The sequence below is a fragment of the Dysidea avara genome, chromosome 8 (genome assembly GCF_963678975.1).
Source record: "Dysidea avara chromosome 8, odDysAvar1.4, whole genome shotgun sequence".
NCBI classification, from domain to species: Eukaryota; Metazoa; Porifera; class Demospongiae; order Dictyoceratida; family Dysideidae; genus Dysidea; species Dysidea avara.
The window spans coordinates 7,663,829-7,680,564 of NC_089279.1; the positions used below are offsets into that span (position 1 = coordinate 7,663,829).

At 39.3% G+C, this 16,736-nt stretch overlaps 1 protein-coding gene across 4 annotated transcripts in view; it reads right to left on the reverse strand.

The window, feature by feature from the left end:
- LOC136264351 (uncharacterized) overlaps positions 1-16,264 on the reverse strand; it is a 46,629-nt gene extending 30,365 nt beyond the window's left edge. For all 4 annotated transcript variants that reach the window (XM_066059068.1, XM_066059071.1, XM_066059067.1 and 1 more), the window contains exon 1: positions 14,140-16,264. In XM_066059068.1, coding sequence (XP_065915140.1) covers positions 14,140-15,435 — 1,296 coding nt within the window. In that variant the 5' untranslated portion in view covers positions 15,436-16,264. The remainder of the gene's footprint in view (positions 1-14,139) is intronic.
- Between the last annotated feature and the right edge of the window lie 472 nt (positions 16,265-16,736).

A 16,736-nucleotide genomic window follows, 5' to 3' on the forward strand; every position in this document is an offset into this window, starting at 1 on the left:
GCAAGCTCATGCAATACTAACAAGTTGATCACATGATTGATCAACATGATACACCAGTGCCAGAAATAACAGTCAGCCATCGGCCATTTTCCGAGCAAAATCACGTTTTGACCGACTATTTGGAGGCTTGTTCGGTCAAACGTCCAACAAGTAGCAAGACAGTTGGTAAAAACTCACAAATTAAAAACCAAGCAAGCTATAACAGATGTCACATCAAACTGATAGCTTACCTCACAGCTGCTCAACGTCCCAGCAATGATGCAGAGCTCAAAATAACAGCCTGTCACCTGTCATTTTCCGTCCCAAAACCCACAACGACCGACCAAATTAAAAATGGTCTGACATTGTGACCTATCAAAATAAGCATTTAAAAGCCAATGTGAAGGTAAAATACATACTGTTATGTACTAATGACTGACCATGTTGCATGTTGGCCTGTCATTTTGACAGATCATGTAAGAGACATTATATTGAGCACTGTGATGGGGGGCCCATAGGATGTTACCACGGGACCACAGACGACAGGAGACTTATTCTAACATTTTGGTGCACATGTCGATGGATTTAAACTTAAGTTGTTTTGTGAAGACTTCGGAAAATTGGAAGCATTTAGACTATGTACATTTGAGGATATTCGAGTCTACTGAGTGAAGCGACTTGTGTCTAGTTTTTGGCGGAATCTAGTTGAGCCACAATGGCCAGGAGTGATGCCCCCTACCGCGCTACTGACATCAGGGATATACTGAGCGATTAATCTTGAAGTAAAATAGTGGAAACCAGCAATATCAGACAATAAATCACATCATAATCATATCTCATGGCCAAGGGTAAGCTGGCTCGATATGGATAACGTAAAGGATGGTAGCGGTTGTTGCTGTAGCCGAATCATTGTTATGTGGTGGTTAGTACCTTTAATCTATGTACTGAAGCATGTTTATTCTAAAGATGAGGTGTGGCTATTACCAAAACTGTGGCGTTTAACCTGATAGATATTCGTAGCTCACGTATTTTATCTTAGTCATCATGCTGTAAGGTAACTAGTCATAGAATAAGTTAGTTAATGCACATGTTTTTGATTAACAAATTTAATAGGAGCTCATATGAAAATGGGCTCCTAAAATGTATGTGGTGGAGTTAGAAGTGTTTCTAGGTGTTCCATATGCTGGTGACCTGTGAAGGATTGCTCATGGTGTCCAATAGTATAATATCCTTTGATGCTGTCCTCAGAAGCACATCAGCTACATACCACTTGCTGTTCCCAGGAGACAAAATGGCCAATCAAATCTGGAAACGGCATACCAAATTTAATCTTGCTAGGACATTTGACCAGTCAATGATGAATTCTTATTTCTGGCACTGTACACATACAGCTGTATGTCCAAAGACTAAATCAAATGGCTGCGTTAGAGATCAACTGTTGTGTAAGTGGATATCATATACGTATGTCTCAATTACAGTTGGTGAAAATCTTACTTGCACATGAGAACGTACATGAGAGAGACAGATATGCAGCCATTATAAAAGACAGAAGTATTATTGGACACATTCCTCAAAAATTGTCTCATGTTTGTTCGCTGTTTCTTCAAAGAGGAGGTAGTATTACATGTTTAATAACTAGAACATGAAGATATTCAATGGACTACCACATGGTGGGATGGAGATCCCCTGCAAGCTTTTTTCACTGTCAAACCTTGAGAAATCAATAAGCTGCGGAAGCTAATCAGACAGTGATTGAGGCGAGCCTGAGCGAGCCCCACACTAACGAGTCGCCCACGTAAATTCGTGTCATCAACCATGCACAAACAATTACAAAAGAAATCGGAAAACTTACCGAATTAATGCCCACTATACTCCATGCCACGGTACAGTAAACGGCGAAGATTACAGCACTTCCATATATGCTCGTGTCATCGACCATGTAACGGAAAATAAACGGCGTAGATTACAGCACTTCCATATATGCTCGTGTCATCGACCATGTCACGGAAAAATAAACGGCGTAGACTACGGCACTTCCATATATGCTCGTGTCATCGACAAAAATAAGCGGTGTAGATTACAGCACAGCTCATCTCGTTTACCACGTCGCGGCACGTGTTGTCGACCATGAAATAAACTTGGTTGTCCATGATGGACAGGAAGAACGCCTTAGAGAAGAGAGCAGTAGCTATAGATTGAGAAGAGATCGAGAAACTTCACAGGTAGCAGAAGAAAGACGAAGGAGAGACAGAGAATATCAGAGAAGACGTGCTCAATTTACACAAGAGTAAAGGGACACAATCATACAGCAGAGAAGGCAGAATTAGTACGTTTGTTATATATAAATTTGTAAGACTCACAAAATATTTGAGTATAATAGATTAGTAATTGCTGTTCATAAAATATTAAACTGAATCCTATACAACTGATAAAAAAAATAGAACGGATTATGGTCTAAATTCACTACCACATTCTTGCAGATGGTTTATATGTGCATATCATACTAACAACTATTGTGACTCATTTTCATGATGTGTTTATATTGATAGTGCTTCAAATGTTGGTGTAGTAGCAAATACTGATGTGAATGTGGACCAATCACAACATGTCCAACGTCATGTGCCAGTTGACATTAGTGACCCTGTAGTCATTGCCAAGATTACAGAATTTCATGCTGAATTGACACTGTTCAATATGTCTTGAAAAATTCCCAAGCATTTCAATAATTGACATAAGTACCCCTGTAGGCGTTGTCACAATGATAGCCATGTCCCAAAGCTATTTTCTGCTGCTAATAATATGGATCCTGGTCCAGAACTTATTGTAAGTTATGCTCCTCACACACATGATGTCTAATAACCATTTAACACTTCCTTTTGTAGGAATTGTCAAAAGTAGAACAAATGTTAATTTCACCAGTTATATGTGTGCGACGATCAAAGATACTGACTGCCTTGCAGTGGTTGATAGCAAATAATGTATACTTCAGTAATATTACAATCAATCATGATAATATATCAGCTTTACCTGAAAATGATCATCTTACAAATGTACCTACAGTATCCGTGCCATCTGACCTACACATGTAAAGCAACCTGATTCACCTACAAACATAACAGAAGATCACAACAACCCAGATATACGTATGTAGAACTTTTGTTCCAACGATTCCTCAGACCATGACCGAGGTGCAAAATATCAGACATTCATTGCAATCAACTACAATAACATGACCAGCCAGAGGAGAAAATCCCTTAAATAAATTCCAATGTGAACGGTACATTACCTGTGCTTTTCCTGTCCTTTTTCCTACTGGTGCTCAAACCACATTTCAACCCCATACTTTTATATAATGTGCATATCTTCCATTAGCATGAATGGCTAGATAATAAGACCAACATTCAATTATGACCTATACTAATATAAAACACTTATTCCCTTCAGGCTCGCCCCACAATGCTGCTAGCATCTGCCTAGTTTAGTCTAGCAGTAAACATCTTGGCAGTGACAATGACTGTTACTGTTAGGAAATCTATCACGTTTTTTAATTCACCATGTTTTTGATACCTTATAAATCCACTAAATGGCATACACGTGATTATGATTAATGTTCAGAATACCTGTAAACATGTGTTAATATGAGCGAACAGCCATCTTCAAGGATTTGAGTCCTCAACTATTTCCATGCCTCCAAGGATGGTTAGTACAGATTTCAGTCTCTTTGTCACTCTGTTCAGCGCTGTCATCTTCAATGTTTATGCTTCCTCCAGTTTCTTTTTTACCACTACTCTCATCTTTATCGCTAGCCTGTTCTTCCTCACTGGTCTCTTCATTATTATTATCATTCTCCTCATGGTCATCATCACTAGCATCCTCTTCAGAATCCTCTTCAATGCTGATCATGTGCTAAAGAAATCCCAGAATGTAAGAATTCTCAGACTACAAATTGAGGATTATCACTGATGCATTCAGCCATATCTCCTCTATCCTCTTCTAACTCCCTCATTATGAGAAGATCCATGTTTACAGGTTGTAGTGCCATGACATGACCATCTACATAATTCATCAATCTGCTGGGAACTTGTGTTTAGGGTGATATTTCCTTGTAGTCCCTTTCTACACAAGTAGAACGAAAAATTAGGAATTTTAAGTTGAATTAGGGATCAAATAAATAAAAAGTGGGAAACAAGGATGGTTGCTTATTTACCTGCAGATTTACTAGCGGACATTCAATCCCTGATTTGGTCTACAACCACAACTGAATTGGGAATTAAATGTCTGCTAGTATATCTGCAGGTATGCTAGTGGACATTGCATTGTCAGCGAAATGAACTGAAACACAAAGGAGGACAAGGGCAAGTCCATTATATGTATATTGTACGTACTGCAGTTGGTAAAAAGGCACATCTCGAGAAGAAGCAACGTCGAACAGTGAAGAAATTAAGCCTGTAGCCTTATCCATTGTCGAGGTACACTTGGCTGGAGGCATCAGTTAGTTAGTCAGTTAGCGTAAAATTATATAGAAATTTTTCCATAAGAACTTTTTAGAAGGGTTTGGGGTTGGTCTGAAGACATTAATGCTGCCAAGCTGTCATGAAGGAAAATACAGGCTGGTTTTAGGGTGATAATTTTGGCTGGAAAAGCCCAGTTCTTCATGATTCCTCAGTACTACTGTACTGCATGATTAGTTGCATTGGTAGAAAATCACCTTCAGCAAAAGACAGCAGTGATCTGACATTTGTCTTTTAAGCCAACCAGCTCAATCCTCCTTGAACCTCTTTCTTCCATAGTCCAACAAGCAATGTTTATGCCCATTTGAATTAATCCCAATTCAATATAAGCTGTGGTGAAATCTCTTCCATAGTAACTGTCTCTACAACAGACTGCAGAAACGATTTCTTAAGATCAGCAAAATCAGAAGGAGTGTACTTGCTTTTAGAGGCGTCACACAAAATTCATTCTCTTCAGAAGTGAATATGCCCAGTGTCGGTTAACCAATTTAGCCACATCCACCTTACCATAGTACTCTAAAATATCTTGTGCAGCACCTGGCAAAAACACTTTCCACCTCATTTTTGTGTACTTTTAATATAAAGCTGTACTTGATCATCAATGTCATCCCCCCAATGAGCTTGGGTTGTCCACACTTTCCTTCAGGCAAACTGCTTATCACACCAGTCTCACCCAACTTGATCCTGATATTCATTTGAACCTCTGATTGATCATATATATACCGTCAGTTCACTCAGGCCAATCTTCAACTTCACAGGATAAAATGCGTTGCTGCTGTAACTCCATGAAAATATGCATATCTTCTAATGCATGCATACTGCTGTGGAGTAAATCTATATGATAAAAATGATTGCAAAGCAACATACATTTGTGTTGCTTATCTTGGAATACCAACATGTAAAGCGGCAGAGCAGATTATAACAGTCGGCAATCAGACATTTACTGACCAATTAGCTCGAAGACTGCCCAATTACCTACTGAACCAGTCAAGACCACTTTCCACTAAAAAAGATCGACATACTCTAATAGAACAGCCAGCTACTCTAATAGAACAGCCAGCTACTCTAATAGAACAGTCAGCTACTCTAATAGAACAGTTGAAAACCTTCTAAAAAGGTGTACCTAAAAGGTCCAAAAAAGTGAAAATTTTTTTTCTCTGATTTGGGGAATTGAACCTGCACCTTTCCATGAACATTTTTGGAAGTGAACTCTGCACCATTCTACCACATGTTCACACACTGCTTTTAACAGCTTCTCAGCAAAGGGTTTTTAATTGCTCTGCAGTATATGACCATAATTGTTATAGATTGTGAACCAAGCATATACATGTCACAAAAGATCGTATTGGATAATTTCATATCAAATTACCGTATTTCTATAAATATAAGCTGCAAGAAATTTTCACAAGTTTAATTTTCGTGTTAAAAATTTTTCACCTGTGTCCTCAAGTGACAAAAACTTTAACAATGAATTATGTAGCCTTATTAATTCATTAAAATTATACTGTGCTTTTTGTATATAGGAGAAGCAGAACGACAAACAGTAGTGAAATTTAAGTGTGGCATCTTCGTTCCATGGAGACTGCACCCCAGATTCAGAGTTGTCCGTCACTGGCCACGAACTCAAGCAATGGACTGGAGTGGAAATGCTGTAGCTAGAAGCTCATTCCATGCAATTAGCATATTTGTATATACACTTCATTTAATGTGTGCTGTAGTAGCTGTCTATCATGGCATGGCATCATTGCCAACACTATCGCTGGCATGAAATAGACGAGGATAGCTCTCCCTGGGGATGAGGGAGGCCATTCTTGTTTAATCTGCAACAAAGAAATACCCTTGAAATGCCAACGGCTAAGCTTCGATCCAGGCAGCCAGAAAGCAGTTAGCTGAATTCATTCAACTCCTCTAATATTATGTTGGCAAAATTTTTTTGTATAATTAATATTTGTCGGATGCTAGCTTTGACGAAATATTTTTAACGGTTTATAGATATAGAAATACGGCATCATATAATCAGGGGCGTATCCAGGATTTTTTTAAAGGGGGTTCGGATTTAAAGTGGAATGTCTTAAGGGGAAGGCCTGGGTGCCTCCCCTAGACCATGTTAGTTTGGACGAAAATGATGCATACACAAAATGTACCCTTAGGCAGTAACATTAAAAGGTGCTGTTTGTGCATCTAACTAGCTAAAACCTACACACTGCTGTTTATGCAGCTTATAGAAACTATAAACCTAGCTGTTGTAAAACTATAAACTAATCTTCACTTCCAGACAGCATACTGACAGCCAACTTCAATTTCCTAGCACACGGAAGCCCTCCACACTCGAGTCCCTTAGTTGGCAATACTTCTTTCCAGATACATTATTCTCAGCCGCGGTCCTCCTGTTGATTGTCAGCAACTTCAGACTTGGCTTGTACTCCAATATGTTCGAGACATCACGTGCCCACAACATGTAACAAATAAACAAACCATTCATCAAGTAAATATACATCAACAATTCACAGTTTGTGCTAACCTGACATATATAACATGACCACTCAAATTTAGCAGCTACTGCCTTGTAATATGTCTCAACCAACCATTGAACAGTCCCTCGCCATTTCAACCATGCATCACGTGCGCAATTGATCACGTGATTCAATTGATATGCTTTTCAATGGTTCAACATTAATGTGATGTGACCCTCAGGAGTAGTACAGAGGAGCGCCAGTGGGCAAGTAGCTACCAGAGAGCTCCGGGGCTGTAAGATTTGGTGTGATTTTTAATTTTTGCCTCTGAAAGGGGGGTTCATCCGAACCATCCGAACCCCCCCCCTACCTACGCCCTTGATAATGTTATTACAGATTTATCATGTATGTGGCTTAACAATGATGCAGTACATGGCTGCTAAAGGAGTTTTGGATGTCAAAATACTCACATCCAAGGTTTGAAAATCCAATTTTTCTTTCCGGGGGCATGCCCCAGATCCCCCTAGCTTGGTATGCTTATGCATGCTGCTGCTTTGCACAAACATTGCCATACAATGTCAGATCAACTTTGACTTTGATCTGACATAATCAATGAAGACTAGTTATAATCCTCTCTGTAAAGTGGATATGTTTACTACGAGCAATTTAGTACCTATTAAATATGCGCATATGACTTTTCACCACTGGAACCCTGAGCGGCTCGAACTAAAATGGTTTGCTCGCACAATAGCCCAAGATGGTATACAGGAAGACAGTGGCCCAGTAGGATTAGGTAGACCCCCATCACACAATTTTCTCTTAACGTACCTCAACAAATCCATAGCACCTCATTGTTTGTAGCAGCCATTACTCACGAGCAGAATGTAAAACACCGTATATAACCATACCTGCAAATAACATTTGCTGTTTATTTATATTCATGCGTTAAATTTTTGTGAATTTATATAGCTAACCTCGAAAATTTATTACCATCGAAAATAACCTGATTTATGCTACAAACCTTTATCAAACTACAGCAGTACAATGTAGGCTAAGCCACAGACAATAGCAGTTCTATCTATACGTACCTAATAAGTTGAAAATACAGTACTGTTAAAGTAGGGATTGTCCCTAAAATGGTGCACGCCACCTAAAATGCCACCTTTAAAAACCATCCGAGAGACATCATACACAACGAAAATCACCTTTACAAAATAATATTAGTCCATCTAACAATACAAACAAGAAAACACTTACAGGCAGCTAGATATAGAATTTTTTTAAATCTCCCAAACTTGAATTTTGGTCTGCCTGCCTGCCTGCCTGCCCACCCAATTGCAAGGCTTGAGTCCAAACGAAGCCAAACAAAGCAGTACATGGCCATCAATTTATGCCATGTTAGACAGATGTTCAAAAAATCGTGGGGTGAGCCTGAGCGAGTTGAGTTGCACAACATTGTATTTGTGCATGCATGGTTGAGGCATGTTGTGTTTTTGTTTTGTAGGTGAAGCAGAAAGAAGATGATTTGAGCAAGATTGAAAATTTGCTACTATTAAAATGTACTCACTGCTAGCTGTTTTTGGTACACTTCACATTTAATTGACTATGATCTACACATATGCATTTCTTTTGAAACCATAAATATTGATGGAGTTATAAAACAAAACAATTACAACACATGCGACTGCATATGGCCTAAGCTAAAGTGGCATGGCAAGGAAAATACTAAAAGGAATATATAAAATAAAATAATTAATGCATGAAATCCAATGCCACTTGGCTGACTAAAACATAGAAAGTGTGCAGCGTTGATGCTACTGGTACCATGATCTATATGTATGAGCTGGCGTTGATCATCCAATCTTATCTCCCTGTCTTCTGCAGTTTCATTGGCCAACTGCATGCTCTCTTCTGCGAGTGTGCATAGCGTCTACCAGGTGTCTACTTGCTTCTGCTTCATCTGGCATTTCTGCTGCCGTCCTTGCCCAGTCTTGTTCTCTCCAGGCCTTCTTCTAAGATGGTGTTCTTTGTCCATGTCCATGTAGATAAGAATTTGTAACCCACTTGACAAACTCTAAGCCATGTGGCGTAAATACAGCCTTTTTCGTACTGCAGGAAATTTCCGTGAACGTGATGCATGTACCATTCACCAACCAGTGTTCCCTCCTCGCCCTGTCTCGTTCTCTCCCGGCCTTCTTCCAAGATGGTCTTGTTTGTCCATGTCAATGTAGATAAGAAGTTGTGAGCCAAGTGACAAATTCTAAGCCATGTGGCGCTTTTTTCTGTGTTCATTACGTAAACTGTCAGGAATGGTTGCATGTACGGTCGTACGTATGGTCATACGTACAGTTGAACACTACCAGTGTGGGACTGTCCGAGTTTGTTACGCAAACTCTCGGGAATGGTCAGACGTACGGGTCGGACGTACAAGTGACTACTGCCATTTGTGGGGCTTGCTCAGGCTTGCCCCAAATAATGAATTCACCGGCAGCAATGAATGGGAACTGGTGACCTACCAGCTGAAGACCAAACTCTTCATTCTTACACAGTTAAAAATATCCATTTAATATAGTGTATTATACTGACATCAGTCTAAAAGGAAGCTTCTTTTACATAGCCAGGCACAACACTTCACATGATATTCACTGGTTAATTTCTTTCTCACCATTTAAATCCCCATGTACATCATCCATGTAGTGAACGTCGCATGTATAAGGAATCTCGAAACATGCTTAGTACATGCATGTATGGTTGGTTTCATGTTATAATTCATTAAACAGGTTTCATGTTATAATTCTTCAAACAGCTTTCCATTACATTACTGAAGGTTGTGCTTTGATAGTCACCAACTAGTTTGCATCAGCAGTTTAGCCAGTAGGCATTAAAATTGACTAAATTGCAGCAAGGCTGACCGCTCTACTAGATTATCTCTAACACATCACTCTTATGTCTCTCTAACTATTTGACTCTAACAGAGTGCACACAGTCAGGGAAATTACTTATTAAAAAGAACTCGTTACATATTGCTTGCAACTGAACTATTTAGTTACAGTTCAGGCCTTAAATTAACATGTGGTCAATGGACAAAATCCACACAACCCAGGGAGAAATCAGTTGCAAAACTGCAAGTGACTTGCAAGAAACTTACAAGAAAAGGGACATTTTCCATGCAAGAATCTTGCTTGAAGATTTGCAAGTCTTGCACATGATTTCTCCCTGGGAAATAGCACAATGTCTGCACATAATGAGTTTTCAGCAGACACACATGTCCTTGCAAAACCAATAGTGATGCCATAAAAGCTGATGGGTACACATTTGTTTGTAATATGGTGCGTGGGCAGATCAAAGGCTGCCGCCAGTGTTACAAATCAGTTGTAAACTGGTCTACAAATAATTGTAGCATGGCTAAGTACCTCCTTTCGGCCAAACAGTCTGGCCACTAATAGAGCAGTTTCAAAACCATGGCAACCAAAAATCACGCAATGGACCACACCCAAATTGCCATGTTTTTGTACCAGACTGTTTGATGTTGCAAGTTGAATTCCTCGCTAAATTCATGCCAAGGCTTATTAATATGTAAGTAAAATAGATGCTAGTGATAGAATAAAATATGTAGGTGAGTTATTAGGCATTAAAATATCCGTACTGCCTCCCAACAGGGCAGTTTTGTAAGAAAGAGAAATGCGTAAAGATAGATTAGGCCAAATTATGACCTATTCACCGCCCAAAGGTGGTTAAAACTAGGGGAAACTTGCAGTATAGGTCTTTATCCAGCACCACAGCAGTGTACAACCACATCCAGCTATCCCAGGATTGTCCAGAGCTCCTGGAAGGCACGAGACCGGTGATGGCATACTACCAAATTGTGATAAAATGCCAGCAAAAGAAGACTCTTAGTGGTGAATTCTGCTAGAGTTAAATTTAATTGCATATCAACCAGCAGATAAAGTTTAGCGGTCTTATTTTGCTTCTGCTTTTTCACACGAAGTGAAAATCCCAGCACATGAGCGGTTCTGACTAACTCGAGGATGGCAGGATGTGGCTGTACGATGCTGTGGTGCTGGATAAAGACCTATTTAACCACCTTTGGGCGGTGAATAGGTCATAATTTGGCCTAATCCATCTTTACGCAGTTCTCTTTCCTATAAAACTGCCCTGTTGGGTTAAGGTTACGGAATAGTTTAAAATACGTGGGCGGAACAAATTACAAAACCTGCTTTAAACCAAGCAGGGATAAATAATTTCAACAACTGTGTTGTGTTAGCAATACAACTAATTGTGCTTGTTTGTTTTTACTACAGAACAACAACTGTTCTTGGGTGTGTGGTCTACAATAGAGTGATGTTTTATAAAAACACGCCGCCAAAAACCAGACTAACAGATTACTGAATCCTTATAATTTCAACACAAGTGGCTAAAAAACTAAAATATCTAGGTCCTGTGGAAGCGATTTTTTAAGTTACTGGTAGTATAGACGTTTTATTGAACTTTTAGTAGTTTTTTCAAGTGAAACAAGCTCTTTGAATTTAAGGCTTGTATCTGAGTCACTGGGGAGAAACACGCCAAAAACGCTTCCACAGGACCTAATAAATTTAGTATACAGTATCACTATGCCCCAGAAAAGCCAATAGAGCCTACAGCTTTTGCTGTATTTGGCGGTGGAAAAACATGGTAGCGACAGCTGGAGCTGAGCGATATATGGGCTGGCTTACTTGTGTTACTACAACAAATTGTAGAGTTCCACCTGCCTCAAACTACACTGTAGCTACATAAAAACATTAAATATGAAGAGCTTCACCTTCATTTAAAACTTTTCATGCTGCTAGACTGGTTTTATGGGCTTCTCAAAAAGCATCGATAGGCATTCAAAATTTTGAATGATTGCCCGTGACTATACCGTAACCTTAATGCCTAATAACTCACCTACATATTTTATTCTATCATTGGCATCTATTTTACTTATGTATTAATAAGTTTTGGCATGAATTTAGCAAGGAATTCAACTTGCAACATCAAGCAGTCTGGTACAAAAACATGGCAATTTGGGTGTGGTCCATTGCATACGTTTTGGTTACCATGGTTTTGAAACTGCTCTATAGAGCGGTTTCAAGTGACATCATAGGGTGCGGCGTTTAACTGAAACGTGTGGCAAAATGGTGTGGCATTTGTACAGGCAGAGTGCGTATTTCCTTATTCTGCTGCTGTAGAAACACGGACAGCCAAACAACTACGGTCAGGTAATCACTTACCAGTTGGTATTAATATACTAGAAGGATGGTGGAATAGTTTGTCTACTTTCTGATATCGCAATACAATGCTCCATCTACTTGCCTACGCGTTTTCTAAATTTGTGCACCTATTAAATGGGACGTTCTATGGAGATATCAAAAACCAGTCTAGCTACACTATCGTCCTTTGAGTATGTTAATGCCCAATGATAAATGATTGTTTTACTGTGGTAAAGTTGCCGTCCATGATTCTGTCGTGGCAGCGGATCACAAAATGAAACTATTTTGTATTGTGATATTGGGTTGTTTTGTATTTTGTATTATGGTATTGGGTTTTTGAAATTATTTTGTACTGTGGTATTTTGTATTGGGGTATTGGGTTATTGAGACCCCAAAGACCCCCTGGATCCGTCCCTGTGAGGCTGTAGCATCCCAAGTGCAAGGGCCTAAGGGGTTATTAAGGTAAGAAATTTTCAATTTTCATGCATTTCACAGGCACATTATCCATGAAATTTAAATATTTTAGTACAGCCCATGTACAAATGGTATGGTGATCTATGTCTCAAAAACGAAAAGTTGGACGAGAATTATTATTATTATTATTAACACTTTACAGTGGCCAGCACTGAAGGTCTGACAGCAACATGTGCTGCAGCCTTAGGATACTACTGCTATAGCATACATACTGACAAGCGGTTTGCTGCATTTTCAACCCATGGCCATGTCTGCTTTTCAAGTAACACGAAATAACCACCCTAGAGCAAAGCTTACCCATTTGTAAATGTTGTAAACAGTCTGTAAAACAATGCAGCAGCTGTAAAATACTGACTTGTAGAATTGCTTAATTGAACTTTCCCGTGATATCCTTAGGACTTGCCTGTTCATGTTAACAAATATAGTCACAATGTTAATTGCTGCTGACCCATAATCAAATTTTACAAGTTGGTCTATAAAATATATTCAGTTATCAATCTCGTATTGGCTTGGGTGATTAATCAACCACAGGCTATTATCCTCAATTGGTATGGTACATATCAGTTGTATCACGTGCCCTCATGATTTGCCTGATATGCACACCCATGCCCTCGAACTTGGGTGTACATATCAGGCAAATTACTTGGGCCCATGATACAACTACTACATAAAGACTTCAACACATTTAATATAACCAACCACGGATGACAAACTGATATCAAACAAGCTGATGTTGTGCTACTTCTAAAAACCAGGCGCCCGTGCAATTAATACTATCCCATTCTAACTAAATTAATCAGCCATGCATATAATTTAGTTTATATTCCTGTTATACTATAGTTATTATTAATTCAGCTAGATACTTAGAATTTGTAAATTCTGTAATTCAGCTTAGTTCATAATTCATGAATTATTTTGTAATTCGGTAATTACATTGCTATACACTGCTAAGGAAGCGTAACTATAACAAACTACTTTAAATCGAAATTACGAACAGAAGTATCTTCTCAACTGTTTTACAGTGTGTCTATCATGTTTTCTCATGCGAATTGTATATAGAAAGCCTTGAGGCTGCCCTTCATTTTCGTTCGCGTAAGTACGGGTAATGCCCCCCTTTCAACCTGAAGGATACGCTACCTCTGGTAGCCTAAGAGGCCTTCAGTGTTGTTTTAAAGTTGTTAAACATCTATAAAACTGAAAGGGAAGACCGTTCAAGTAGTATATGAAGAGTTGCCATACCCGTATTTCAGACCGCCGAGAAGAAACCACCTCAGAGCAAAGTTTATGTGTATGGAAATTTAATACAGACTTAATTTAGCTTTCAATTCTTACATGCTAGCTGCTTTTTATCATTTTTAACATTTTTGCTCATGTGGGTGTGTACGGACAAACAAACATAGGTAGGTAGGTAGACACACACACACACACACACACATTTTTACGAAAACAATTTCAGTAAACCAGGCACGCGCCTGGTTTAAAAATAATACTTACATGGTCTCTTCTTAGCAACATTTGTTCTTGTGCTGATGAAACCTTTTGTACATAAAACTGGTTGCACTTCTCGTTTAAATCAGCTATTTCCTTTTTCTGTTTCTCAGCCACTATATTGAGCACTTCAATCTGTTGGTCTTTTGCAATAGTACTTTCACGGTTTTGCTGTTCTAAAGCATTGTTTTGCTGTTTCAAGGTGCTGTATAGTTGTTGTAATTGAGACAATTGTTGATGTAGTTGAACCTTTTGTTGCTCTAGCTCCAGCAGCTTCCCTTCCGTATGCGCCTTATGTCTAGACATTTCTTCATTTAAAATTTGCATCTGTACTTCGCCTTTTTGGACTGCATCAAGTAATTCAATAGTACTGGCTTTAGCAAGAGAAACTTGGCTCTCTACAGAGTTTCTTAGCTTCTTGAGTTCAGCACAGACAACAGAAATAACAGGCCGATGGTTTGGATTATTATCCAAACACATTTCCACCAACAACTTCAAAGAATCTGGATCACACCATGATAAATATTCTTCTCGTCTATCCACTTCTGTATTAAGCTTCATTGCATACATTGAGTCCAACTGAACTTGATCTTTAGGTACAGGCCACTGGTGAGACATCGCATGTAGGGCAATGCAACCTACTGAGAAGACATCAACTGGCTTGCCATATCGTGGTTTGACTGACAGAGCCTCTGGTGGCATGAAATGAGGTGTACCAGGTGCTTGTGTATGGGTCTTCATTCGATTGTGTTCTATCACTTTAGCCACTCCAAGATCAGCAATTTTAGCCACACAGTGTTTTGTTAGGAGAACATTATTGGAGGAGAGGTCTCTGTGGACAACATTCTGACCATGAAGGAATTCCAGTCCTTGAGAAACATCTACCAGAATGGATAGCTTGGTGCAAACGGGTACTTTGTCTCTATCAAATTTTTCCAAGAACATTTTTAGACTAAATTCCATCATTTCCATTACGAGCCAGGGTAGTTTAGCTTGACGGGTGGGATAGTGAATGCCCAACATCTGCACCACGTTAGGATGAAGTATTCGACTAGCATTGACACATTCAGTAAAAAACGCTTTCTTAGTTCCTTCAAATTCTTGGGGTAAAACGTTATCTACTAAACTGGAGTGAACCTCTTTGGCGGCGCATAAAGTTCCATGAACGTAAACTTCAATAACTCTTCCATATGCTCCTTTTCCGATTATTTTACTAGTACTTGTAACATTGGTTAGTTTTAATCGTTCTAGCTGGGCAGATTGAGCCACATCAGTGCGAGCATCAGTGTAAAAAGAAGCCATTTGCAATACAAAAAGGCCAGGGGGAGTTAAAGGGGCAGTACGCCAAGCCAAGCCATAAAAGTGCCGAAACCATACAAGTGCGACAAGGTGGCGCTGGAGTATGAGTATGGCGCTGGAGTATTATGTGAAGCCGTACAATGCCCATTTGTCACTATTAAAATTAGCCCACGTGCTTAATTAGCTATTTTAGGGTGGTGGAGAACTCCGCTTGTGAACCATGTAGTCTACATTTAAAGGGTTCTTATGATAGCCTTTAATGTTGTAGCTTAGCATGCCGAGTTCCGTGAAATCACCCGCTTTAATTTCGTGGCTATTAAACTCTGAACTTACGAGCCGATTTTAAAAATAACTCACCCCAGAAACAACCTAGCGCTAAACCGCCTTGGCTCTTATGGTTTCTCACCTTGTAGAACAACTCTATGGAATCCTTTTGAACGATAACAACGTGGAAACTGGTTAAAATGCAAACCCGCATTTTTCAACAAGTGATATCACGCCCGTCAACAGCGAATCGCGAAAAATCTTTCCATAGCCCTGTAAAGAAACGCTTCACCAGTGCCTCTGCCAAATTTTGAGAGTCTATGGTAATTAAATATGGAGTTATTTCACGAATTGTGAGACAATGTAACTGGACAGGGTGCGCTCCGTAAAGCAGTAATCACGCGATGACAGCTGGTGTTGTTCGCTGTGAAGTTACCAGAGTTTTGACAAGGTGATGAAGTCAGTACGTGAATATCGTTACTTGTATCAGCAGTAGTAGCCTGACAGTCTGATAGAGCTGGTTCTTTCAATATTTCGAAGCGCTTCGCTTTGTTCTATTAGTTTTTCGTGCATGACCACAAACGTGATGTCCCATTAGCCTTGTAAGGCTTCATTTGATTACTTCAGCGCCACCTTAAGTAGCTAGTTTTGTAGTTAAAGTACTTAGTTTGGTACATACTCTATAATCGTAACTAGTTTGTTTAGTTTTCATGCATTCACCTAGTACGATAAAAAAGCATTTAACGCTGTTTTACGTAATTACTGAGCAATTGTGGTTTGGAAATGAACAACAATTCTCACTTCCATACAGCCTGCTACAATGACTTGGAATCATTTTGCTGTGAAACTACATGTCTAAACAGGTTATTTACGCCAAGTAGAAGATTGTAAACGGCGTGAATGCTCGAAGGTAATGCAACGGCACGGAGCGCTTGGAAATGTAGCCACGAGAACAGCAGCGCCAGCCCATTGTAGACCGTTAATTAACTCAACAGGCTTGTTTACTACAAGTTCTTGTCAGTGCAACAATCATGATAACA